This window comes from Bacillus rossius, chromosome 1, assembly GCF_032445375.1.
Source record: "Bacillus rossius redtenbacheri isolate Brsri chromosome 1, Brsri_v3, whole genome shotgun sequence".
In the NCBI taxonomy this organism is placed as follows: Eukaryota; Metazoa; Arthropoda; class Insecta; order Phasmatodea; family Bacillidae; genus Bacillus; species Bacillus rossius.
In genome coordinates this window covers 84,553,449-84,579,920 of record NC_086330.1, presented here as the reverse complement: position 1 = coordinate 84,579,920, position 26,472 = coordinate 84,553,449, and the positions used below count along the sequence as shown (strand labels likewise).

The 26,472-nt window shown below is 41.3% G+C and overlaps 1 protein-coding gene across 1 annotated transcript in view; it reads left to right on the top strand.

Annotated features, from left to right (window-relative positions):
• The first annotated feature begins 3,367 nt into the window (after positions 1-3,367).
• The window catches only part of LOC134538772 (sodium/potassium-transporting ATPase subunit alpha-like), an 88,281-nt gene continuing 65,176 nt past the window's right edge, over positions 3,368-26,472 (top strand). Inside the window, exon 1 of the mRNA XM_063380266.1 lies at positions 3,368-3,477. Within this exon, the coding sequence (XP_063236336.1) occupies positions 3,466-3,477 (12 nt within the window). The 5' untranslated portion in view covers positions 3,368-3,465. The remainder of the gene's footprint in view (positions 3,478-26,472) is intronic.

The window sequence follows — 26,472 nt, the reverse complement described above, 5'->3', positions numbered from 1 at the left end:
ATGTAATATTCTGCACAAGTGAGGGTTTGTTTTTCCGCACTTGACTCTACTAATTAAGTTCATGATTCACTATAACCTATAACCTTTGAATATATATACTGTATAGAAGTCGCGAGTGGATAGGATTTACTCTACGTTTTTCATAAGCGTATAATGAGCAGCTTGGGAACTTCACCGCTGCAGTGCGCTACCGTAACGCCCTGTATCGTCTTAGTTGTTATTTACACGTTAGAGCGCAGCACTGTCGCCCGCTGTAATTCCCCGCTCCCCCCACCCATCATTCACTGCAGCTCGAGGTCGTTCAACGCGAGGGGGAAGGGGTGTTTGAAGAGTTCGACACTTGTCCGCCAGGGACCACCACAAGTCGATGCCCTAGACATGGTGGCGATTGCGGCGGTGAATTAACCAACTACCTCAAAACCGTATTAGAAATTTTAACCTGGGCTGGCGACTTCTATACAGTATATATATTCAAAGCTATAACACTAAGAAACAGCTACAGGATTCCCAGAAATGCCTCTGCTATGGAATATTTTCGCTAAATACAGGTTAAAAAACGTCTGTGATTTGCAATTTTAAAAGTTCTACTTCATGCCAAAACAGTGAGAAGACATAGATTAGCACCTTTTTGGCCTCATGCGTAAATAGCTCTTGGCTGCCCTCTCCCCCTTATTTATAGCAGGCGCCATTGGCACGGCGTGCACGTCAGTCAATTGTATTTTAAGGTGAAATAATGTATGTTGCAAAAATTTAAAACAATAATATCAATTTTTTTCTTTATTTAAATTTCTGTTAGTCGATAATAGTTTTTGACTTTTATTCTAGCGTCGTGAGAAGTTTGTTTTTAGACGAGGAACAGCGCCAAAGGTGCAGCCTTAGCTAAAACGAAAATTGACAATTTTGATATCGTGTCTTACTGTTTTGCCAGGTGAAATTATTTGTTTGGAGGCAGCTCTCCAGTGCGGCCGTGTGCTCCACGTGGGCCTTAATCCGTCTCTCAGAATGAGGGAGAGGTACAATCGTAACAAACATGAAATAGAACTTTACAAAGCGGATGGATGGCCATAACCATATTTAGGATTGGGAAAAGACAAGGGTTTTTGGGGGGATCGGGGGGGGGGGGGGGAGCTTTTTTTTTTAAATTTAACCTGCAAAATAATTGGTTCTTAGAAGTTTAGTATTAAACCAGCCTATGAAAGCTGACTCATCGCATGTGACATGTCAGTTCACTTTTTAAGAGTTCAGCAGAGTTAACCCACACAAAATAACTGCGTCTATTTTTCAAAACAAGAACCCCTTTTATTTCTCTTTTTTTTTTTTAATTTCTAAACAGTGCGTGGATGCAACCCTGGCGAACGCTCTTAAACGATATTCTCTGTGAATTTTCAAAACCTTTACGGTTGAAAAACAAGATTTTTCCTAAAAAAAAAAAAAAAATAAAAATAAAAAAAAATCTAACCTCGGTAACGAGCAAATTCGTGTGTTCTCATGTTGCAAATACACTTATAATACGAAACTCGGACATGAAACTAAACGTATAATCATTAAAAAATAATGCAGAGCGTTATAAATATACGCAAATTGTGTTTCCGACTATATTTGTGAACGCGAATCACATAGTTTCCGCACCCGCCGCTAGATTTTGGTGCCGGAGCAGCTACGTCAACTATAGAATCTTTTCATTTGCTGACTGTAATATTAAACTACATAATGAAACGACTCCGATAAAAGCGATAAAGACTTTGGAAAAAAAAAACTTAACCCCGGCTTTGGATGTGCTTTCGACAAGGAATTTTATTAAAATTCCCCATATCTTGTTAAAATTCATTGAATTAAGTTTCCTTTGGGCTTTGTGAACTTTGGTTCGCAACATTCGCTACAGGTAGCAGCACCGTGGTTACACATTTCCGTTCCATACTACTTACTTTCCATCCACGAAACTACTCCTACCAAATGCCGTATACCGAGAGCTAAGATGTTACACATCAAAAACAATAACTAGCCTTTAGGGGCGATGACGTGTCGACGCGGTGTTCTTGGAAACGACCTAGAATTCATAGGCGTGCGCACGGTAGGTGCCACAGGTGCCTTGGCACCACCATTAGGGTTAACGTTATTTTATTTTTTACAAGCAGAAATAATACATACTTACAAAAAACCGTATTATTTCCAAAAAAATATGTTTTCCTATCGTGTCGAGTTACAGATATGTGCTCATAACACTATCAGTATATCAATTATCAATCGAACCAACTACCTATACACCCGGAAACAAGCCAGGTGCAATTACTTGTGTTGTACACGCGGGACGCGGCAACGAAACTTCTGAAATGTAAATACTTCTCCTAGTTCTCCTCGAATTACATAGAATGCGCGCTCGGTGTCCACTGTTCACTCCACTCGGCAGGCGCACGGATTAGTAGCCGCCGTCCGCCAGGTAACACTACTGTCTAGTGTTTACTCTTACTGCTTACTCATGAGTTTACTGTTCTAATGAGTACACGAGTACAGCCTGTGTTTGTTAAGTGGATCACTCATTAATTAATTATCATTTTATTTTCACTAGTTGACAGTTGTTATGGTTCGTTAATTGCTGTATATATATATATATATATATATATATATATATATATATATATATATGTCTGTATGATGTATAAATGGTTGATTAAAATTAAAAAGCCGGATCCCGAAAAGGATTACTCGATGACTTATATGCAGTTGCCGACAAAACATTTTTGTTGTATTCCAAAAGTTAAAACTTTTGCCCACTCTTATTTGTGTATTTTTATTATTTTAATATTTTAAACATTTGAGGTATGTTACAAAAACTCCCTTGATTTGTTGATTTTAAAACTTAACATTTGAGAATGTTTTTTTCTAGCATTTATTTGGCGTCTTCAGAAAACATGTAAGTACGGTTTTTCAAAGCCACCAGCATGAATTCCGTGTAAACAATTTGTACAATTTACTTTATGGCTCAACAAAGCTTAAAACTGTAAATAGTTTAGTAGTTTTCTTGGCGATTAAAACGTTCAAAGCCATAATTTGTCATAAAAAAATGTTAAAATTTTTACATCTGTGTATTTAATGTTTTTGTTCGGAAACACCTTAAATAGCACCATTTTGCGCTTTCAAATCCAAATTTTTCCGGGGGAGGACCCCCCCAACCCCCCACTTTAGGCTCGGGTCCGTGAATGATATGGCTGTTGTGTAATCTGGCACCACCACTACTGAAGTCCTGCGCACGCCTATGACCTAGATCCTTAGTACGGGGCCACGGGGGTATGGCAGGATCTACGGCGTCCAGCCCTCGCACCGGAGCGAACCGCTTCCCGCAGGCGCGCGCCGGGTGACTTCGCTGCGCCCCTGGCGGTCGGGCGCCCAGTCAGTCGTCTTCCAGCCGTGAGCCAGTGCGCGTCGAGCCAGCCGCTCCACAACTCCCTCCAGGCAGGCCGGACGAGTATGAATAAAAAGGTCAGTGAGAGAGTCCTGCGGTGTTTATCATCGGCGGTGATTCGCGCTGCTGCAGCCACGCGTGAGACAGTTGCCGCCCGCTTGCTGGTGACTGGCTAGTGCTGCCATCAGACTCAGCTTGCAACACGTCAACGTTCGTCTCCGGGGATTATAATTTACTACGAAATTGTTTTTTTTTTTCCCGCCAGGATTATTTGCGAGAAACACCGTAATTTCTCTCTATCGTGGTCCTTCTATCTTCGATCAGAGCCGGGAGCGAAATACGTTCCGCATACAAGTCGTCAAGTTATCCGGCGATAAATCACTATCAATAAACATTAATGGTGACTTTGGGAATAAAATTTGTGGTTTTTAATTACGTTACAGGCTTTGGCGGTGCTAATGATATCGAGAAAGGGAGAGGGTCTCAAAAAGGCCCCTCCCCCTTACTATTCTGATTGTATTTAAAAATAATACGAGATTAAATTAGTTTTTCTGTTAAAAGGACGGGGAGGGGACATTATTTTCTGAATACTAGCCCGTCCTCACGAGATTTTGGATCAGCCTCAGGCAACAATTCTAAAGGTACGTGTCCGCGTACAACGTCAGCTGGTACGCTCGGAGAGATACCCTCAGCTATCGGGATTTTTCCCGACAGTTGAGAGTGCTCGCAGCAACTAGCGAGACGCAAGATGGAAAAGGCTCCCGTGTAGAATCGCATAAGAGATGTACGGAAGCAGGCCTGTTTTTTGGAAGACTGCCAGTTCAATCGTTATAAAAACCGCGAAAAGAAAAATAATAAAAAAAACTAACAATAACAACGTACTACCAAAAATTTTACTTTTAGTTGTGTTTTCGATACTTCACAAACTTCCATCACCATACTTACAATAGTGCAAACAGGAATTCGTAATAAATATTGAAGGCTGCTGTACGAATCTCATGTGAGTTATTAACTTATTCATTGTTTATAACATTGCAATTGAAAAATCGACTAAAAAAATGAAAATGTTCTCTCAGAAAAATTTATTACCATAGGCCTAAACAAATTTATGACTTGTTTACATACTTGAAGCTAAAAACTGTAAGATAACCATAATTCGATTCTTGAAGTTAATATCACCTCTCATCTGTCTCTGTTTAACAATCACTGGTCCAAGTTTTTGAAATAAATACTCAACATGTTTTGTTGATATTCTTGTAAAATTGCAGTACTTGAGGACATCTTCATTATGAAGATTTTAAAGCAAATTGTGCCGATTTATTCTATTTATATACTCCTTAGCCCAACGAGATCGCGTCCTGCGTTTCTTTCGTTTACGTTTAAGTCGAAGAATAATTTGGGGGGGGGGGGGGGGGAGGTTGTTTCGCTGGAAAAAAAATCCAGGAAGTCCTTTTTAGCCTGGATACAATTAGAGGTGGGTTGTTACAGCATTTTTCGGTATCTGTTTCAACCTGATACTGATACAGTTATGTATCTAGTTACAAGTCTCTGATACTTTTGTATCAGAGCAGTAGCGGTCCCAGGAAGCGACAAGGTATCAGCATTTTCGTTACAGGGTACACATCCTCCGTGCCGTGTGTTTCTGATACATTATTCATCACGCCCGGTAATTCTCTACCTCTGTTACTCTCATGCCTTCCTGATACAGCCAGTATCAATCAGTTCAACATTCACTGCAGTTCGTCCTGGCCGTGTATTACCACCATGTACATTGTTGCGGGCTGTCATGCTTTGTAGTTAGTATCTTTATAGTGAAATAAGGAATGGATAAGTGCAGGAAAAAGACTTCATTTGTGTGGAATTTTTTTACGGAAAATAATGAGTTTTTTTAATTGTAATTTGTGTAAACAAAAACTGAGTTATAAATCATCATCGACTAATCTGAAGAAACATTTGAAACGTAAACATTGATATAGTATGCTCACTAATGTACGTATCTGTTTTTTTTTTAAATTTTTAATTTTTGATAAAATCGTAATCTTTTAATGTACCTATGAAAACACTAGTTACTAATTGTTTTCGAAAAAAAAAGTCCATATGTTGATTACATCTGTTATTAGTGTCAACTGAGAATTTATTTGCATTTTCATAGCTGTTAGGTGCACAAATCTAATATTATATCGTATTAATGTACTTTTTAATATTAAAATTTCATTAGTTTTATTATTGAACGAGACTGTGCACGCACTGCGCACTGAGCGTACTTTGATGTGGGACAATAGCCAAACGACTCGTAACAATTTCGCTTTGCGCCTCTCCTTCAACGCCTTCCCCTGCGCTTCCTCCCCTACATTATTTCCCTTCTTTATCCCTTATTCGTCGTTCCTGCTCCCTCCCCTTTCATAAGCTCCGCCCAAGTGACCGTCATCTGCGATCGGGTTCTGCGCACATTGGCCGTGGTGTTGTTCCAGGCGAATTCTGAACTGATACTAAAGTACTTGATACTTTTCAAGTGTACTCGTTTGCCGTGCCTGATACAGGCGCGTATCAGTGACAAAGTATTTATTATGTTGATACTTTTCGACCCACCTCTAGATACAATATACAAAACAGCGTCCTTCTGTTGGCGCCAGAACCACGGAATAGCAGGGCCCCGCGGCGGTGTTTTGCATTGTTATTTTACTTTTTTGTTTGGTTTTATGTTGAAAATATGAACATTAATTGAGAAATTAAATTAATATTTCATATAATGTAAATTAAACGGCTGGTCAGTGTCAATTTCAATTCATGATGTATTAGCAAAACATTCAAATATTTTATTGTCTCGTATAACCACGCGATTCCACCGGAAGTTGATCGTAAGCATTTATAAAACTGACCTGAGGATAGTTTATAGACTATAAACAGTTTCAAAAGTTAAATATATCGCAAAACCATCGTCGAAATTGAAGTTCCGGGTTGACTAAAATTTTTGTTTGGAAGTGTTAATTTTTACAATTTTCCATGAAAGTAAAATTGGTGCATACGTACTTAATGTGAATGAGCTGTGTTGGCCAATGAATCCTATTACGTGTTTGTAGCGAGAACAAAAAAAAATTGTTACTCAAAAATTACAATTCTGGACCTAGCTGGTTCTTCATCAAACCTCTCACTGGCAGCTGTCACTAGACGACATGACTTGGGGGGGGGGGGGGGGGGGGGAGAGAGACTGAAGAATATGTGTGATTGAAAAATGCCTACATCAAAAATTAAGATTGAAAGTATAGGGAAAACTTATAAATTTCTTAAACATAGCTTTAATAAAAAAAAGTAATTTTACAAACATTCTTAGTTCTGAATTTATGGAGTGGTGTATTAACGGAGTGGCGTATTGAGTATAATGGCAAAATATTATACTTTGGAATAATTTGTTACCATGTTCAATTATCATGGTAGCAATGAAATAAGCATGTTTGCCATGTGCACGTGTGCATACGTGTGCCCGTGTGTATTTTTTGCAAATGAAACTGAGGTTATGATTTTCAGCACTCATACTTTGCGGCTATGCAGGTTTTTTTTTTTTTTTTTTAATTTTTGAGACAAAAATGAAGCATTTTAACATCGTGTTTTGGTTTCGTATTGCAAAATAAATAAACTTTAACATTTTATGGTGAATAATCCCATCAACGAATTACCAGAAAAAAAAATCAATGTTGCCAACATATACTTTCGGAAAGTTAACTACTTTTAGTTTGTTAGGTTGTACTGTTCCCTGATTTCAAAAGCAAATAAGAGCGTTAGTTGTAGCATTGAGTTGTCACTCTTTATTTTCCGTGCTCTGAGAATAAAACTCTCGAGAGTCGACGCGCACAACTCTTCGAATTTTCTCTCTTCTAGAGAGGAACAGGACAGGAACCTGCTAGTTAACTCCCGGGAGATGGGGCTATTATCGAGGGTGTATACTCTCACGTGGACAGGCACCTTGACATTTAATTTTTCGGAAGTTTTTCACGAATACACTTGCTGAACTCCGTGCCAGAGTCTTCCTAAACTTATTACTAGGCCAAGGTATTTTTCGTGACAAAATCCGAACGCACATAAAAATTGCAATACGATAAAGTATGCCCACGCTAGTTGTTTCTTCCTCGTGATCGGCGGCCATGTGCAAGAGAAGCCATTGCCCTATTTGGCCAGGCCATTCAGAACTCGTACTCCGCACAACATTGTTGTGATTCGTGTTCCGGCAGTGTACCTGTAAGAAACTCAACCAATCACGAAACACAGACGAAGTTACTGACATTAGGTATGCGTCCATTGCACAAACATCCCTGTACATCGCTTAGCAAATACAGCCACAATGTAAAGGACGCATTTGTAACAGATGTATAATATCGCAATATTCTTACTGCTAGCACCACCTGGTGACAGTTGATCGTACTAATGTACACGCAGCCGATGTGAGTTGTGACTCCTATGAAGTTTCAACAAAACGTAAATAACAATCACAAATTTTAAAATTATAATTTATCATGAATGTTATAAATGTTAGCGCTCAAAACAAAAATTTTGATAAGAGTCCCAAAACATATATATATAAAAAAACCTATAATGAGCATTATATGCACCTATAATTTAAAGTTTACCAATATATAATACTACTTTTAATACTTATATTTACGTTTTTTTTCCATTTCTATTTGAGTTCTAAATGAATCTCGTTATGTTTTCAACAAACATGTTTACAAACAACATACAACACTATTCCTAAGCTAATGGATATAGTCACGCATCAGTGGACGCGAGTGTCGCATCCCTAGAAATCTCGAGTTTAGTGAACGCGTGCAGGGATGCCGATGCGTCCCTTGTGAGCAACGCAACGATTGCCTCTTGCACTACGATGCAGTTCTGGTGGGCTCCATTAGGCTAGTATTCAGATGTGATCGCATTTGTTTTACTACACAGCTGACCTGGAAATCTTCTCGCTTATAATACATGGCCCCGCTAATCACAAGGAATTCGTAAAGGTGATGATGGTGTGACAGCAGCCGTTGACAGTTGACAACAGCTCGATCGTGTATCAAAGTGCTACCTGGCGCCACAAAACTGCGCGAGATACGCACGTGTCTTCAGAGGTGACCGACCACCTTCATGTTTCTTCTGCTCGTGTCGCTTGGCCGCTGGTCGCCTTGCAAAGAAGTCATCCAGATGTCTGTCGACGGAGTGGTCAGGTGCGCCCCGTGGTCCTCGACACTGCAGGGCTGCGAGGGCCCGCCACTAGGTCGCCACGCACCCGGGCGACGGTGTCTCTCGAGTCGCGGGCCCCTGGACCAGAGCGGGGTGCTGCCAGTGTTGCCAGCCCTCCACGTCACTGTCAACTCGTGCCGTTCTTTGCGTGTGTGCCAGGCAGGGGCGCATATCTGAATTCGCAAGGGGGGACCCGCGGAAATTTACAGGGAGGAGGGGGCGCGCGGCCCAACAGATTTGCACGTAGGGTTAACCGACACTTCATATCTGTATGCGGTGCTTATATGTTGTATACTGCCCACATTTTGGCCTGCATGCATGCAATAATCAGACTACTTTAAAATATGCAGGAAGTTTTCCGTTAAGACATAGTTTTGACATCAAACCAGATTCACAGTAACGATTTTTGCAACTACAGACAGACCCCCTCAGTGAGGGGCTTCTTAATTCCAGAGGGACCCAGCTCCTATGTTCACCGCGAATTGATAGCGGTATTAGTTGGGGCACGTATTTTTCGTGAAGTAATCTGATAGCTCCTTAGACTGCAATATGTTATGCCTGCACTAGCGAATGTTTCCTTGTGATTGATGGCCGTCTGCTATAGAAGCTATTGCCGTATGTGGCCGGGCCCTATATAAACTCAGCCAACCACGAAACACAGGCAATGCTACAAACTTTTACTTTTAGCACACAGCTGGTCAAGAAAGCTTTTTGCGCCTTACGTATACATTTTGGGAGATATTTTGTCACTAGGCTAATCTTCGCCATCGTGTTTCTAGGTACGTAGCAGAACAACTATTATGTGTCAATAATTTACTGGTTGCTGCTCTGATAATATGTTGTTTTTTTTTGTTTCTTACTCATGACTAAATAGGAAGTTGCTGAGAGACTTCCAGACCGTATCCAAAGGCGTGATGGTAGGCTGATTATCAATAATTATTAATCAGCAATGCGTGACCAAAGATTAGGTCAAACATTTCAAGTTTATTTCATTGGAAAGTAATATCGTAGTCATTCCGAAAAAAAGGAGTGGATTATCTAAGCAGTATTATTCCACGAGTAGGGAGACTAAGCATGAGTTGTGCTAACAATGAACGACTCACTACCGCCACGGCAGAAGTGCTGGTAGACGCGAGGCGTGTCTGGGGAGCAGCTCAGCGCGACTCTGTACGAGCTCCTGTTCTGCGCGCGGGCGGGAGACCGACAGAAGCACTCCTCGGGACACGTGACATCGGCGATCAGGGCTGCCACACCTCTCGGCCGCCAGCGAGCAGGCGGCGCTGCCAGGTCGTCACGGGCCGCTGCTGCGACACACGCGTGGGACAGCCTGTAGTAACGGACATCCCGGCCACTCGACAACTGACGTGATCCCGGGTGTAGCTCAGACTGAAACTACCCATCTTACTAACATTAATTGTTTATATATCATTGTGAAGTTTTTGACGTGACAACGTCTAATAAATCATTGAACGCTGGCTGCACGCACGAAGTGTCCCGTTACGCACATTGTTCTGTTACGCTGTGTCCCGTTACGCTCATTGTACGCTTGCGCTGCATCTATCTCTCTTCCACTCGATTGGCCTATGCGTCCGAGGAGAAGAAAGACAGCGGCAGCACACAACTTACACTAGACGCAACATAACTCCGAGCCTGGGTGACGGTTAGAAAATCGTGTGTATGTGAGTCCCGACACTGGAGAAAGCAGACGTGGCGCGGCAGTGAGAGATAATGCGTACCTTGATAACAGGGGCTACACGCTACTGCACAGAGTGAAAACTTAGTACTTCGGTGTAATCCGACGAATACGTTGGTACTTACTAAACGTTTTCGTTTACAGTTTGGATCTGAGGTTTGTATGCATGTAGTGTATCACTTTTGTTCAGAGCCAGTGTTACATATGTAGTAGTGCAGTACTTCAGTAAAGTACAACTTTATACAAAAATGCCTCCAGTGTTGTCAAAAGTTAAGAGTAAAAAACTGCACTCGCAGGCGCGGGAAATCGTCTATAACGTTCTGCAGTTTATGGAAAATGAACCCTCCATTTCACTAGAGAAAGCACAGCTGAGAACAGCTAATGAGACGGGTGTGTCTCGCACGACTGTACAAACAATATGAAAAATGGCTCACCGAACAATTAATACAAAATCTTCCACCAAACAGTGTTGTTGTGATAGATAATGCTCCCTATCACAATGTAAAAATAAATAAAACGCCTACCTCCAGCTCGACAAAATTGGAAATGCAGCAGTGGTTACTTAAGGAGAATATTTCCTTTACTAGCGACATGCTCAAACCAAACTTGTATAACCTCATAAAGAAGCACAAACCTTCGCAAGTGCAGTACTCGGCAGACAGACTATTGGTAAATAGTGGCCACACATTACTTCGTCTGCCCCCTTATCATCCGGATTTGAATCCGATAGAAAGCATATGGGCTAAAGTTAAAGGAGAAGTCGCTTCAAGAAATGTTACTTGCAATTTGGCAAATGTAAAAAAACTTTGCGAGGAAATATTTAACCGAATGGGTCCAGAAGATTGGATACCGATTTGCAATCACGTCAAGACACTCGAGAACGAATACTGGGATAAGGATGTGCGTTTTGACATTAAAATTGATAAAGCGATTGTTCAGTTAGGTGATGCAAACAGTGACAGCAGTGACGTTTACACATCAGACTCTTCGGATGGAACAGTCAGTGGCGTTGAAGAACTGAGGTAGTGCTTGGAACGTCAGTGGTAAGTGGTCAATGTTTTCTGCTTTTCTCTACCTGCTGTGCAAGGTCGCCGTATCTGCTTATACTCCCTCCTCATCCACCCGACCCCCTACACGTGTTGCAGTCAACACTCCTTATGTGTGACGTAGCTCAAGCTCGGAGTTATATTGCGCCTAGTGTACACGCCAACTGTTTCGTCGACTGGTTATAAAGTGAAGTGAACAGTTAATGTGGTTTTCATTGCTTATTACAACAACAATTTCGGCAATAAAGGTTAATTATTCTTGCATTTTAAAAATCTGAGTACTAGTATAATTTCAGGTAGGCCTATTTATTATTTTATTATTAAAATATAAATGATTCAATTTTATTCATAAAAGTATGCAATTATTTCATCAATGTTTTGTTATTACGTTGTCACGCGTTAAACTATCGTCCGTAAACCGACTTTACAGACAATCAATTTTTAATTATGCGGTTGGTTTATCTTTTAAGACTATAAACTAGTGTCTGTTGACAATATTATCACAGTTGTTACAGTCATCCTGACAAAAAATAATTCTAGCTAAGCACATTATTATTCCACAGGAGAAACTATTTGTAGTAGTCCGTCACTGTTAATAACAAATTCATTCCATAAACGTATGTACTATGCTCGAAATTTTGATTTTTAAATGATATAAAAATGGTTGAAAAACAGTAAAAAAACGATTTGGCGTCCCTTAAATTACCATACCTTGGAAATAAATAATGAGTAATAATCAGTAGGAACAGGAACAGTAAGTACTACAGGAAAATGTATTTCCAAAATTCTCATTCCAAATTTTATTTCACAAAATACAATGTTCAAATACTTTTTTTATAATCATTTCATTACAATACTAATTGTGTAAAAAAACAGTTATGCTCAGTTGTGTACATCTGGCAACAGCGCTAATGGCAGGAAGTGTGCATTGAAAGAGAAAGTAAATGCCAAGTTAAATGCACACTGCAAGCTAAGGATGAAACGCGCTATAGCTATGGTAACTGGAGTCAAGTTGGCCGTACCGATATTCCAATCTGAGTCCTGTGGAGTGAGTGGTGTGTGTTATCACTACGTCACCAGCTGCAAAGAAGCTCGTGTTCCAAAACTAATCTTTTTTTTTTTCGGTTTGCTCCTGAAATCGTAATCTTATCCACTGATGTCATAAGAGATTCAGCTGCGGTAGAAGGCATCTGTGCCGCCCTCCTTCCCCTGGTTATATTTAAACATCGAGCTGGATTAGAAAGTCATGATCGTAAACCCGGCCTCGCATGGGTTCATTCGAAATGTTCGAGAAGTACTCGTCCTCCGAAACTGCGCTACAAGTGATAATACATTATTCAATAAAAGAATGTCCCAGTTATAAATTTAAATAGTATCAACTGTAGGCGCTGTAGAATGTTTGTTCAAGGTCACAATTAAAGATTAACTGAAACAGTTTTAGATAAGCGCATGAGCGAATACTGCTTTGTTTTCTCGCTTGCAGCGCCACCTTCGTTAAATGGCGACTCTTGAGCGTAAGCGTTTTGTGTGCTACAATTTGCTAAGAATTCATCTGTAATTTCGGTTTAAACTGCGTTCTTCATTGGAATCTTTTTGTACGAGTGTGGTCGAACATCGAAGTCTCTGACCATTGGATTGGTCGTAATGGTCGAGGCGACAGAGCTCTTTTTCGCTGGCCTCCACGTCAACGTGACATAAAGCCATGCTGTTTTTTTTCCTTTGGAGCTTTAGAAAAGATCGTGCCTACGTTCCGTCGCTACCTAATGATTTGCCAGAGTTTAGACACAGAATTGAAGAGGCTATTGCTTCCATTACTCCGGGCTTGTTAACTAAAGTGTGAGAAGAATTGTACTTTAGGTTGGATGTGTGCTATTTAACTAAAGGTGCACATACTGAAAAGTTGTAAGAAAAACTAGGTTATATGTTAGTTTGCCTTCAATGTGACGTATGATTTGTTGTAAATAGTCTAAATTAAAATGTTGTATACCATTTAAACTGGAACATTCTTTTATGGAAATCCTGTACTATCGGCTCCAACTGTTTGTTACAGTCCCAGGACGCGTCTAAAATAATTGAGTTCTCGCGAACAGAGCTGTGCATATGCACGCATGCTGGCAATCGGCAGCATTTCTAATGTAATTGTACCAACCACGGCTACTTCTGAAAGCGGTATTCCAAATACACGGCCTCAATCTTGTCTCGTTAATAAAACCTTTGACATCAATGTCACTCTTTTTGCATCGACTTGCTCCATACCTGACACCAAACACTGCGCGTCGTAACTACTCGTTCCGTAGCAAGCGTTCAGGTTCACAAAACGCGCGGCGATTGAACTCACAACTCGACCCGGCGCCGTTTGATAACGCGAGGTTCGGTCGGATTAGAGGAGACTTGCAGAGAACCTGGAATGTCGCAGATTCACGAAGTCGGGCTGTTGTTGGCAGGCCTGGTCGGCGCTCGCATGCGCTATTAATATGGAGGGCTGCGCCGGGAATAGCCGTTCGCCGCGCCGGGTCGCGAGAGCCAGCGTCCTGGAGGGGCCTCGCGCTGGACATGGCCCGAGTGGGCCTGCCTCCAGGGCGGGACTCGTCGGGAGAGACCCACCAGGTTCACAGTGTCAACACAGTTAATAACTCAAAACTAGAAACCTGCAAAATTCGCGGTTTCGATGGCCTTCAGGATAGACTGCACATACCCCTGTACACTCGGGCAAATAACGCAAGTTCATTGGCTGCCGACTTGTAAGTCGTCTCAGCTCTCAACTGGTTTGTCTGTGATTCGATCCTTCTTTAGTTGAGGCTTTATAACTGGTTGAGATTCGTCCAGATGAACAGTAAGCCAATAACAAAATTATCTAAGAGGTATATGTGTTTGAATTCTAGCCTATCACCGAATGAATCCGCGAATTTTGCAGGTCTCTACTCAAAACATAGCAGTCAATTGATGGACCAAAATTTATTCCTATTGGGGAACCTTCCAAAGAAAATTTAACAAGACCAGTTAGTACTAGGAACAGGAAATTTAGCGGTTTCAATTACCTCTATAATACTATACTCCATGATCCTCGATGTATTAGGGAAAATTAAGCCTGCTCACTGGCTAATGACTAGGGGAATGCAGATTTCGCGAAAAGATCTGAACACATATTAGACTGCAACAAGGTATACCCGCGCCTGTGGTTTCTTCCTTGTGATTGGCGGCCGTCTGCGAGAGAAGTCGTTGCCTTGTTTGACCGAGCCACTCAGGACGCGTTTGCTTCCTCACTGAATTACTGTGATTGGTGTTGTAACAATCGATATGTACCTGGGAGAAACTCACCCAATCACGAAACACAGATGGTGCTACAGTGTTTTAACTTTCATCTAGTCTCGAAATCTTTTCGCGAAATCTGCATGCCTCTACCAATTAGTACTAGGAACAAGAAATTTCGCGGTTTCAATTACCTCTATAATACTATACTCCATGATGTTCGATGTGTTAGGAAAAATTATGCCTGCTCATTGGCTAATGACTTGGGACACCTGTTAACTGGGATGCTTGTGATTCGATACTTCTTATCGTTAAGGGTTATTCAGTGGCCCCGAGTCCTTCAGACCAACTGTGGTTCAATCACTGAAGCATCAAAAAGTTGAAATAGAATTTGGATTTTAGCCTATCGCGAAATGAAACCGCGTGATTGTTCTGTGTCTACTAATTACCAAAGCGTTATAGCGTCAACGTGGGTATCAGCAGGATGGCTGTCGCTTGACTTTTGAACTGCCTGTATACTGTAGAAAGGACCACTTTCTCTAATACTGGCGGATGTCATTTTTCTTTTTAGTAAACCAGATGACTCTGCTGATTGGTTGACGCCCACATTGTTTCGGATGTTTTTCCCCTCCAGGCTACCCTGCAAACAGATATATGCTGCTTCTCCTCCGGTGATTCGACCGTCACTCACTCGCCGCGCTTTTCGACACTCGAGCCAATTACAATGCTGCAGCTTTTATTTGTGCGCAGTGTTGCGAGAGTCTTTCAGCTGGATTCCCGTACCAGTGGCAGAACACGTCCGTATTTCAGAATCTATTTCCGTACACATACAACTTTATAATAGTGTTAAGAGCATATTGGAGGTGGGGCCGTGGGCGGTTCAGTGAGCTTGCTAGCGGTCAGCTGGCCCGTTGGCTGTCGGGTGCTGGGGCACATTCCTTGTCGGATTAGCGGCGGTCTTCGCTTCCCCCTCCCCTCTGTTCTACCTCCCTCGGCGCTTTGTCATCGAACCCTTTCGTCCGTCTGGAGGATTCTTCGGGCTTCCGGAGGCGTAACTAGGACGTCATTGTTCTGGGAGCTTCGGGTGTGAAGTCGACCCTGATGAATCTGCACTTCAAATGGGTGCGAGATAATTTCAAAAGGGGTTAAGGGGTATAAAAACTGTGATGAGGACGAGTGACCCCTAGGTCAACGTAGGGCTTCGTGTGCGGAGACAGGTGCATCGGGACTGTGTTGTGTGTGCGGCGGACGAGTGAATAGTACGAGGCAGTGTTGGGACTGAGTTGCGCGGTAAGAGAAGAGCAGTAGAGAGAGCCACTTTCTAGCCGAGCTCCAGTAGGGGGAGTAAACTGTGAAAAAGTGATTCAATAAAACTCTATTTAATCGAGCTATTCTTTTTTTTTGAACTTGTTTTACCACGCGTAACAATATTATGTGTAAGTGTCTTCAAGCATTTGAAAAAAAGACATAATTTGATTTAAATAGCATCTGTATTTTTTAAATATTTTAACTAATTGGCCACTTAATTTTTTTCGGACACATGCATTTTTATGTCATATCTAGGGGCATGATTTTACGCAAAATGTTTACGAGACTAGCTGAAAGCTAAAACGCTATAGCATCGTTTGCGTTTCGTGATTAATCGAGTTTCTTTCAGTTACTTGTCTACTGTCAGCACACACATCACAATAATTCAGTGCGGAAGTAAACGCGTCCTGAATGGCTGGTCAAATAGGGCAATGGCTTCTCTTGCAATCGGCCACCAATTACAAGGAATAAACCGCTGTCGCGAGTATACCTTATTCCAGTCTAATGAAAGTTAAGATATTTTATCGAAAAAATTCATGCTGCCTCTACCAATCACTGACGTAAACCATGCGTGCTTTAAGTTTACTTTCCTAGCGAGTGCATCCCTGGTATTGTCGTGTCATTGCATATTTGTTAAATTAGTGATACAAAAATCGTACAGAGTAATTAATGGTTGTGTGAAAGTACAAAGCTTGACTGCTGCTGAGCCAAAGAATATAAAAGCGTAGAGATTTGCATCAAACCAATCCGTATAATGGTGACACGAACGCTAAAGCTATAACGTGTCTCGCTTGTTATGTATCCATCATCATATGACTAAGGACCGGAAAAATTCGCGGGTTCAGTGACCTGTAGGATGAACTCCATAGTTCTACGTTAACTCGGAAAAATGTCACCCACTCATTGGCTGCTGTCTTGTGAGACGTCCCAACGTAGCAGCCCGTGATTCGATACAGCTTTGGTTGTGTGTTTCTCATTGGCCCAGATTAATCCAGGTGAGTTGTGAGCCAAGAGCAGAGACAGCACTGAGGTATAACTATTTGAATTTTAGCCTATCGCGAAATTAATCCATGATTTTTCCGGTCTCTACACATGACAGTATTAAATTAGGGTGTACATCGTTGTTTGATTGTGTAAATGAACTAGTTGCAACGACAACTCCATCGTGAAGAGGCTACAACCCTCAAAGATTCAAGCACGGAACCTTGTTCCATGATCGGGAGCTGACGGCTATTAACGACTTCTGTGGACATGCATAACTTCGTCATGCAACCGCGAAGACAAACACACGAGAACTTGACGCGCGATCTATCACACGAATGCGCGCGCTGAAGTTGTCCACGTATCCGCCGTTATATCACCGGCGCTATGGTCCCCGTTGGCTTGAACGCCGAGGCGGGCTATATTTAGCTATGGCGGTCGTGATTGGCGGAGCCACGGACCATCGGCGAGAGAAATCCTGGCTAAGAGTGCGGTAGGTTTGCAAGGCAGAGCAGTAATCAGACTAGATACCAAGCAACAAGACGATGTCTAATTTGATTGCTTGTTTCAGTTATAGGTAGAGGCAGGATTTTTTTTCGCGAGAACATCTGAACCGTTATTAGACTGCAACAAGGTATACTCGCAACAGCGGTTTCTCCTTTTTGATTGGCGGCCGAATGCGAGAGAATTCGTTGCCAAACCACTGAGGACGCGTTTGCTTCCACGCTGAATTACTCTGATTGGTGTTGTAACACTCGACATGTACCTGAAAGAAACTCATTCATTCACGAAAAAACAGACTATGCTACAGTGTTTTAACTTTCAGCTAGTCTCGGTATCTTTACGCGAAATACGCATGCCCCTATTTATAAGTTATATGTTTCGCACGAACAGTCTGGTTATTCCTCCCAGTTTGGTTCCTATATATAATCTGGTACAGAACAGGTTGCCTGCAGGTCACGAGAGTCACGAAAATGTCACGAAAAATGCAATAACGGTGTTAAAAGTCACAAAGATTTAATATCCATAAGTCTTTCAGTATAACTTTCTTTGTTTGACGCCTTACTTCAGCTTATAGTCATACATTAAATATAAGTAGTTGGAGACTATCCATTAAATCACGTGGAAACATTATCTGAAAAGTTGTTACTTTCTAACATAGAAATCGGCACGTTCCCGCGAATAGGAATAGTACTATATAGTACTATATTTAATATGTTTAATTTAGCTTATTATCTATTATCTATTAACCGGCGATGCAAAAACAAAGTTGTACGAAAATGTTATCAAAAGGTCCTGGAAATATTTTCAGCCTTGTTGATTAGAATTTGTAGACACCCGTGGTAATAGTTTTTATGAATGGCAAGTATATGGTGAGTCAAAAAAGAGGTCAGGTCATAAGACGTATTACAAACCAAACTCCTCCAAATTCATCACGCTGTGATTGATTCTCGTGGTAAGCTCTAAAAGGAACGGGTGTATAGCAACATCTCTCCCACACCCGAAGAATTCCGAAACTCAACAGTTACTCAGTGACTCATTCTTATCACAAATGTTTCACGAGTCCTAATTTTAAAGATTCATCCTGTATATGATTACAACGACCTTATGTAAACTGGTGTTGAAGGGTTGTGGTTACAAAAATGTGGTTTCTGGTTAAAGCCATTTTTTTTTCTCAGAATTATATTTGTATAAAAATGGTTACTTTCCATAGTTGAAATGAAGAATTTTCTATTTCAATGCTATACTAGGCGAATGGTAGACTTTCGTATTGGCGCGCGATAAACAGTTGGTACACGGTTCTCAACCACCCAGCTTAGAAGAATACTGTGTTCTGCATGGCAGACTTCAACAAGATTGTCGAGTGTGTAAGAAACTTCAGCCGCGTGGATAAACTACACTTTTAATTTTAACTCAGATAATGCCATTCAAAAAAAAAATATTGTTAACAACATAAATAAAACTTAGAACCAACATACTTAGAACTAAACATAAAAAAAACTCTAAAACCTAAACTAAAAGTAAGTACCGCAAAATATTTAAATTAGTGATATGTTTTTAATATAAAAAATTAAAAGTTGTGTTGCCATGGTTATGCTGGAATCACAGTAGCACAACGGGCGCGGTGCGAGGATCAGAATTGTTGCGTAATGAAGCGATCCCGGGCAGTCATCACTGACTGGAACTGGGCTATCATCGTCGCCATACCGTACGCAAGGACCTAACACCAGAACACGGAGCATCGGTTATCCCCGAGACCCAGCGGGGAGTACCAGGCAGCGGATTGTCGCCCACAACCTCCAGTTTCAATATGTAAGAAATAGGTGCTAAGAGGGTTTTATTATTAAAGGAAACTAATGGGGGAAGTTCCTTTATTGAACCAAAAAAATTTAACACGTGGCCATGTTTGAAGTATAATGCATAAAATTTTTGAAATTTAAAATAAAATGCGTGAGAATTTATATTTGACAACTGGGGGGAGGTTGAGTTTGGGTGGCTTTTTTGAAAAATCTGATTGTCAGGAAACGGCATGCTGTGACGTAGTTGGTCACTTATTTACCTCGCCATCGCCATTTTGTTCCGTCCAAAACATTGCGGAAATGGTGCTTGATAACTTAAGATGATGTTTAGTAAGTATCAGTCAGAATCTCCGTCTTTAAAAACATTCACGTTCATGAATAAAGGTAATGTGGAACTGTTTCCACTATGCAAAAACTACTCTTCCGCCAATGTTTTGGGTGTTTAACCAATATGGCAGAATAATCAACTTAAAAAAAAGCTTTACACACATTGTATTCATGCAGACGTAGCCACCCCCTTGTGCCTGCAGTTCTTAGAATGATTTATTATTTAGAAATTAAGATTTAATTATTGATGATGCCATGAACGCGAATATATTTCTAACCAATCACGTTCAGAAAGATAAAAGTGGTGGACGCTACAGACTTCCCGATCCACATGATGGAGCCTCCACTTTCAACAAATCAAAGTTCTGATGAACAAAAAACTCTCATCTCAAGCGGAATCGGAGGTGGCGGAATAATTCCGACAGTTTTTGACGTTAATCCGACACATAATTCCGCTAGCGAGTGTTCAAGAACAGAGGTTTAACAAATCTCGATCGGATTTCAGTCATTCCGCTAGCGGAATTATCCCGCCAGCGTCAAGAATAGGCCCCCAGGAGCGAGTCTGGGGCGACACGGTGCCACACTTGGCAACACCGCTGTCGGTAGTAAGGCCTCGTGCGCCACGTATTACTGCGGAGCAGTGAGTGACTGGTTCGTACCCCGCGGTGTCTGGTTCCTCAGCGTCAGCAGAGCGGGTGCGCATTCGGCACTTCCGGGCGCTGCGAAGGGTTACCAACCTCGGTGACGTGCCACTGCCACGTCTGGCTAGGCTCCTACACTGTTTCGACTTGGTGACTGCTGTTTTTTATAGTAAGATAACAATTCTGAGTGCTGTAGTACAAGAACACGAAGTATGCTCGAAAAAAAAAAAGCTATCAAAGTGTTTATGTCGTTAAAAATGATTTTGGCTATAATATCTCATATATACCTGTTCAAGTCTGCAACATATGTTACCTGACTGTCTTTTATTAATGCAAGAAGCTTGCCCCATTCTTGAACTGGCAAAGAAACTTGCTTCACTCTTGAATTGGCCCAAACGTTTGTCCCGCTCTTGAACGGCCCAAAAAGCCGTCCCCTCTCTTGAAAGGGCCAAGAAGCTTGACCCACTATTAAAAGGATCAAGAAACTTGCCTTACTCTTGAATGGACCAAGAAGCTTTCCCAATTCATGAACGGAACAAGAAGCTTGCTCCGCTCTTGAATGGGCCAAAAAGCCATTCCCGCATTTGAACGGGCCAAATACTTGTCCCTCTATTGAATTGGCCAATAAATTTGCACCGCTCTTAAGGGTCAAGAAACTTCCCTACTCTTGAATGGGCCAATAAGCTTGCCCGAACGGGCCAAGAAGCTTGTTCCGCTCTTGAACGGGCCAGAAAGCCGTCCCCGCTTTTGAACGGGCCAAATGTTTGGCCCACTCATGAGCATGCCAAGAAGTTTGCCCCGCCCTCGAATGGGCCAAGAATCTTTCCCCACCATCAAATGAGCTAAGAATCTTGTCCCATTCATGATGGGCCAAGAAGCTTTCACCGTTCATGACATTCATGAACGGGACAAGAAGCAGGCTCCATTCTGATTTACGTATGTGTCGATGTTGCAATAATAGTATTATTTACGCGTTTATTCTCATAATATATACATATATATTATATGTAATGATAGTTTCAATGCATAGCTAGAACGGGTGTCATAACAATGGAATTTGCTATAAAAATTCCTGTGTAAAATCTTGAAAGCAACAGAAAAAATTTCAATGCAGGCAGGGATGCGAAAAAGGGTTAGTTAAAAAGTAGCTCAGAGCAGTCCAAAAAGTCTCAATGACTTTTTAACAATGACTTTGTCACTAAACAATTAAACTAATTTCGAAACAAGGTAGTATTAATTTCAATGTGTAATTTTTGACTTGATATTTCACGCTAGTGTATCTATAATTGCTTATTTTCTAAAAAAATATTATCTCTTTTCTGACAATGGTTAATTTAATACATTATTATTTTGTAAACTAAGACTAAAGATACGTGTTGAAATTCGCTTATGAAAGGACCCGCTTACCTGGGAATACATACAGAAAAAAGACCACGTGATTGGAAACCTGCTCAAGATATCTGATTGGTGTCTGTTAACGAAAATCATTTAAGAATACGCTGAAGGCGGGTGAGTAGTTATTTTTGTTTTTCTACGAACGTGGGAGACAAGGCCGCGACACCGCCAGGTACCTGAGCGGCCTTGCGGCCCCGCGCGGCCACTGACGTCACGCGCGCATACCTTCGGGGATTATGGCCCTCCTTCTTCGGCGCTATCATATATCCCTTAATGGCCTGGGAATTCCGCGGACTTTCTGAGTCCGCCGCGTGGAGTGGCTTGAATAATGCGCCACTATTCCGGAGTCTTCGAGCATCGGGTCTGTACGGGATGACGAGAAACTTCACAGCTACTCCAGTCAGTTCCAGAAAGAGGAACAACGGGTATAAAAGCGGCGACGCCGGCCTCCGCGGGAGTCCCAACAGGCGAGTTGAGTGAAGTGCGAGTTCGGCGGAGCGACGGAACCGTGAGAGTGTGGCCGAGTGACGCGAGACAGTGTGTGGCCAGGTGCGTGGTAAAAGGGGCGAACCACTGTTGAGCCTAGCTCCAGTGAGGAGTGTGAACTGTGGACTGGGCAGATACTTAGTGGTTTGTGAACAGACATTAAGCGTGGTGATTTAATTAGTAATGTAAATATGAGTAGTAAATAACATTGTATAAAATTATTTGGGTTATTCTTACGAACCCGTTTTCCCCTTTCTTAACATTATTTATTTTTCTAACTGTAATTTTAGGATATTGTAAAGGGCTAAAACGTGTGTTTTCAGAACAATATTTAGGCAGGAAACCCCCGGGAAAGGTTCACAAAAGTACTCAAGGGCCTTGTATTACCCTTTTCTCTTAATTTTTCTGATATTTAATGTTAAGGTTGCCGCTCAAATCTCATAGTTGGCCAATGCTCTACTGCACGCCTGTTCACAGCCCTTCGTTTAAGGCATCCACACACGATCAGTTTAGCTCCCAGTCCGAACTTCTCAGCCCTAACTGGCATTTTGGACTGAATTGAGGCCCTCTGCACACACGATCAGTCCAGGTGCTTAGTTCGGAACGAACAATCTTAACTGAAAGTTTGGACTGAACTGAAGCCTCCCCCACACACGAGCAGTCTGGTGGTTGCTGTTGCTGTTGGATGTATTCGTTTCATCGTAGAATATGGAAGAAACTTTAGATGTTGCAATTGCACTTGCACTTTTAGTTATAAAAAGGGGGAAAAATAGCATATAAACCAAAGAGTACAAACAAAGATGTCGGCCACGACACTCAGCTTATGAACTGATGGTTTGGACCGGCGGGACCCTGATCCTACACACGGGCGTTCGGAATGAGGGTTCTCGAGCCCACAGTCCGATTTGGTGGAAAGCCATCAGTTTGTCAGACCACTTCTGACTGTCAGTCCTCCGTTTTTGCACACACACGGCACTTCTAACTGTTCAGTTCCAACTGATAAGTCCGAACTGACAGTTCGGACTGAATATGTGTGAGGTCTTTAGAGGCGGTACCGCCATGGAAACACCAGTAAACGCCGCACTTATTTTATCCCACCTCACTAACACAAATGCACCCCTGACTAGACGGGTAATTTAAAACCATTTACATCGCTGAAAATCTCGCCAGACGCTAAACGAACAAATTTGTCGCAAAGCGAATGTAAGAGTACATTGACAAAGTCTATAAGTTGGCAACTCTGCACGCAGAAGAGCCACGGGTTGGCGCCCCCCACGGGGAAGCGGTGTCCAGTGGAAGAACCAAAACTGACTCTCACCTTGGAAACGGCCAGAATCTGTGAGCAAAAAAAAAAAAAAAATACAGTTCCACTTAAACTTGCGAGAGTCGGAAGAAAGCGCTTTCTCTCCCAGCATGTTGGCACCGCTGTGCAGTGGACACAGACTGACCCGGAACTACCGCTCATTGATTCATTCTTATGCCACCAGACCGCGGCACACTCGTGCAGAACTGCTGCTTATTGGCAGACGTAGTGATGAACCTGCATCTCCTGAAGACTGCTCTTCTGCAAACGTTCAGGTCAGGAGCGGCTCCAGGAAGACTTCTTGGGAGGGCCTATCGTATAAATAAAAGACGCAGCTGCAAAACATAACATAAAATAATTCTAGATTGGCCTTGGAATGTTTACAAATTTATAGTCTCAAAATTGAATCATTAATGTTTTATACAACATTTTATGACAGCTAAGTTTAACACATGAATTTAATTATTTAACTATTTACAACAATGCACGTGTAGTGCAGGCGAAGGTTTCGTTTCTCTGAAGGTTCGTTTAAGAATTGCAAGAAAGGATCGCGTTTCTCCCATATCTACACTCAATTCGAAATCGTTCAAACTGCTCTACATCAGTGGAATTTCACTGAAAATTGGTCGAAATTCACCCGCAGGAAGCAATGGATTTCTACGGTTTGTTTCAACGACTAAATCTCTCTGAACAGTGGTTTTAAACATTTTCCCAGTGAATTACTACTCTAACCTTAAGTTCATAATGATTTCCATTGATTAACCAGCGAGTAACCGCCAGTCGGGTTTGAATGGATTATATAAGCCAACTGATTACAACCAATGATTTAGGTTGAAAGTCCAGAATGGTTAATAACGATGGTACATATCACTGGGTTGATAGCAAGCTCATGACTGTTACGTATGGTGTTCATTGAAGAGTGGTGAACTCATAGTGACGTCAACAAACAAGACTGTGAATGTATAGTCTTCTCAGTATCGTAGTGCACTCCGAGTCCCCACCAGCGCTGTCACTTCTCAAGTTCAAAATGTTATCCTATAGTTCCTTGTCGTATGCAGCGAGGTGGAACAGCGGTAATACATTGTTCTAGCCTTCCAGGGTGCAAATAACGATCTGGCGCCTGATTTAGACTCACCATGATTTCCCGAAAAATTCCATGCAACTGCTGGGCATAAAACAAGGAGGGTGATACAGAAGTGCGATTCTTACAGTGGAAACTGAAACCATGTTTTTTGCGCGACATCTAACACTATATGTTGGGTGGGTCCATAACTACAAGAAAAAGAAACTCAGACGATAGTTTTAAATCCAAAAAGTTAGATTTGTGGTCCTAGTTTAACTATTTGATCACTAATTGCTAGAGACCTGCAAAATTCGCGGATTCATTTACCTCTAGGATAGACTCCACAGTCCTTTAAATACTCGCGGAAATGACACCTGTTCATTGGTTAATGACGCGTGAGACGTCTCAACTAGGCTGTCCGTAATTCGGCACTTTCTTGGTTTAGTGTTTCCCATTGGCTCACAGTTCCCCGGATAAAATGTGGGCCAATCGCAGAAGCGGTACGAAGGTATAGTTGTTTTGATGCTAGCCTATCGCGAAATGAATCCGCGAATTTTGCATGTCTCTACTAATTGCTTAATAGAAAAGAATTAAACTGTGCATAAAAACACTTAATACAGTTTTGTAATAAAAATAGAAATTTATAATATATAAAAATAGGAGATGCAGTAAATCTGGTGTCACACTACTAAATGTGGCTACCAAAATAAAGTGAATTAAATTTCATTATTTGTTTACCCGATAAGAACTGAAGCATTAGTTTTCACAACCAATGTAGCTATGTTAGTAATATATTACGAAATAAATCTAGCGGATGGGTCGAAAATACTTCGAACTAGGTCTTAGTCACGTTAATAAAGAATTTATTCTCCACGCTGCTTCGATGATACCGGGGTTTATTCATTCTGCAGTATCCTTATTTGTGTAGTTGTGTCACCGTCTCTCACAAGGCCGTTGTTAAGTAGGTAAATGAACAGTTTGAGCGCTTGTTTTCCTTCTAGCATTATAAATGTACCAAGATGGCACTGTGTTTGAAGAGCACCGCTATCAGTGCTACTTGAAGCCGGGCTTATAATAGCGAGGTATTGTCGTGAGTCGGCAGTGTATCTGCAAACAATATGTGATCATTCCATGGTATAGTCAGGTCGCGGAAAACTGGTCGCAATCTATAACGCGTATCATCCGTAGATTGCAGTATGTATTTTAATGGGCATTTATTCTCTCTTTACAATGGACGATATCTGATATTAGCGATGTCCTTATTTCGGTATGCTCTGTTGACAGACACGCCCAGAAAGCATAAAAGTTTTAGACCAATTTTATAATGTACTAAAAAATATTTAAAAAAAGCTTGACAAATATTTTTAAAAGGAAATTTTGGCATTAGAATTTCGGAACTAATCTTTCCTGTTTTATTTAATCAAAATCACCATCTGATTATATTCAATTCCTACTTCTAAGAAAACATAACAAACAGGATGCCATCTTGGTTTCATCCATTTTTAGGCAAGAAAATTGTATATTATTTAATATTAAAAATTTTGGACCTGTTTTATGATAGTACATAACTGTCTCGTTTTTAAGAGTGACTGACTGCTTCGATAGTTTTTCTTGTGTAATTAAAATTCGTGTTTAGAATTATGTTTCCTTCTTTCAGAATGTATACAGCTGTAATAATACTGTCAGACGACACTATTTTATGGTCTTAGAAAAATCAACAAATAGTACAATTGAAAAAATATCAAAACTTATTAAAATTAATTATTGATTATATATAAATGAATGTTTGTTTGTCCCGTATGCGTTACTATACCATTCATCCGATTGCGATGAAACTGTGATGAGTTGTGCGCACGCCGCGAAGGTTTCTGTATCAGTACAACCAATTTACAATAAGTGGCGCGAGAGTCGTTTCAACAAATGTACTTCATATATTTTGCAATTGCATTGTTAACGCATTATTTACCCGATCTCAATTTAATTTTGCACATATGCCCTTTGAAACAACAGGCAGTTAACTATCTAGATGACATTTCGATAAAACCAACGCTTATAAA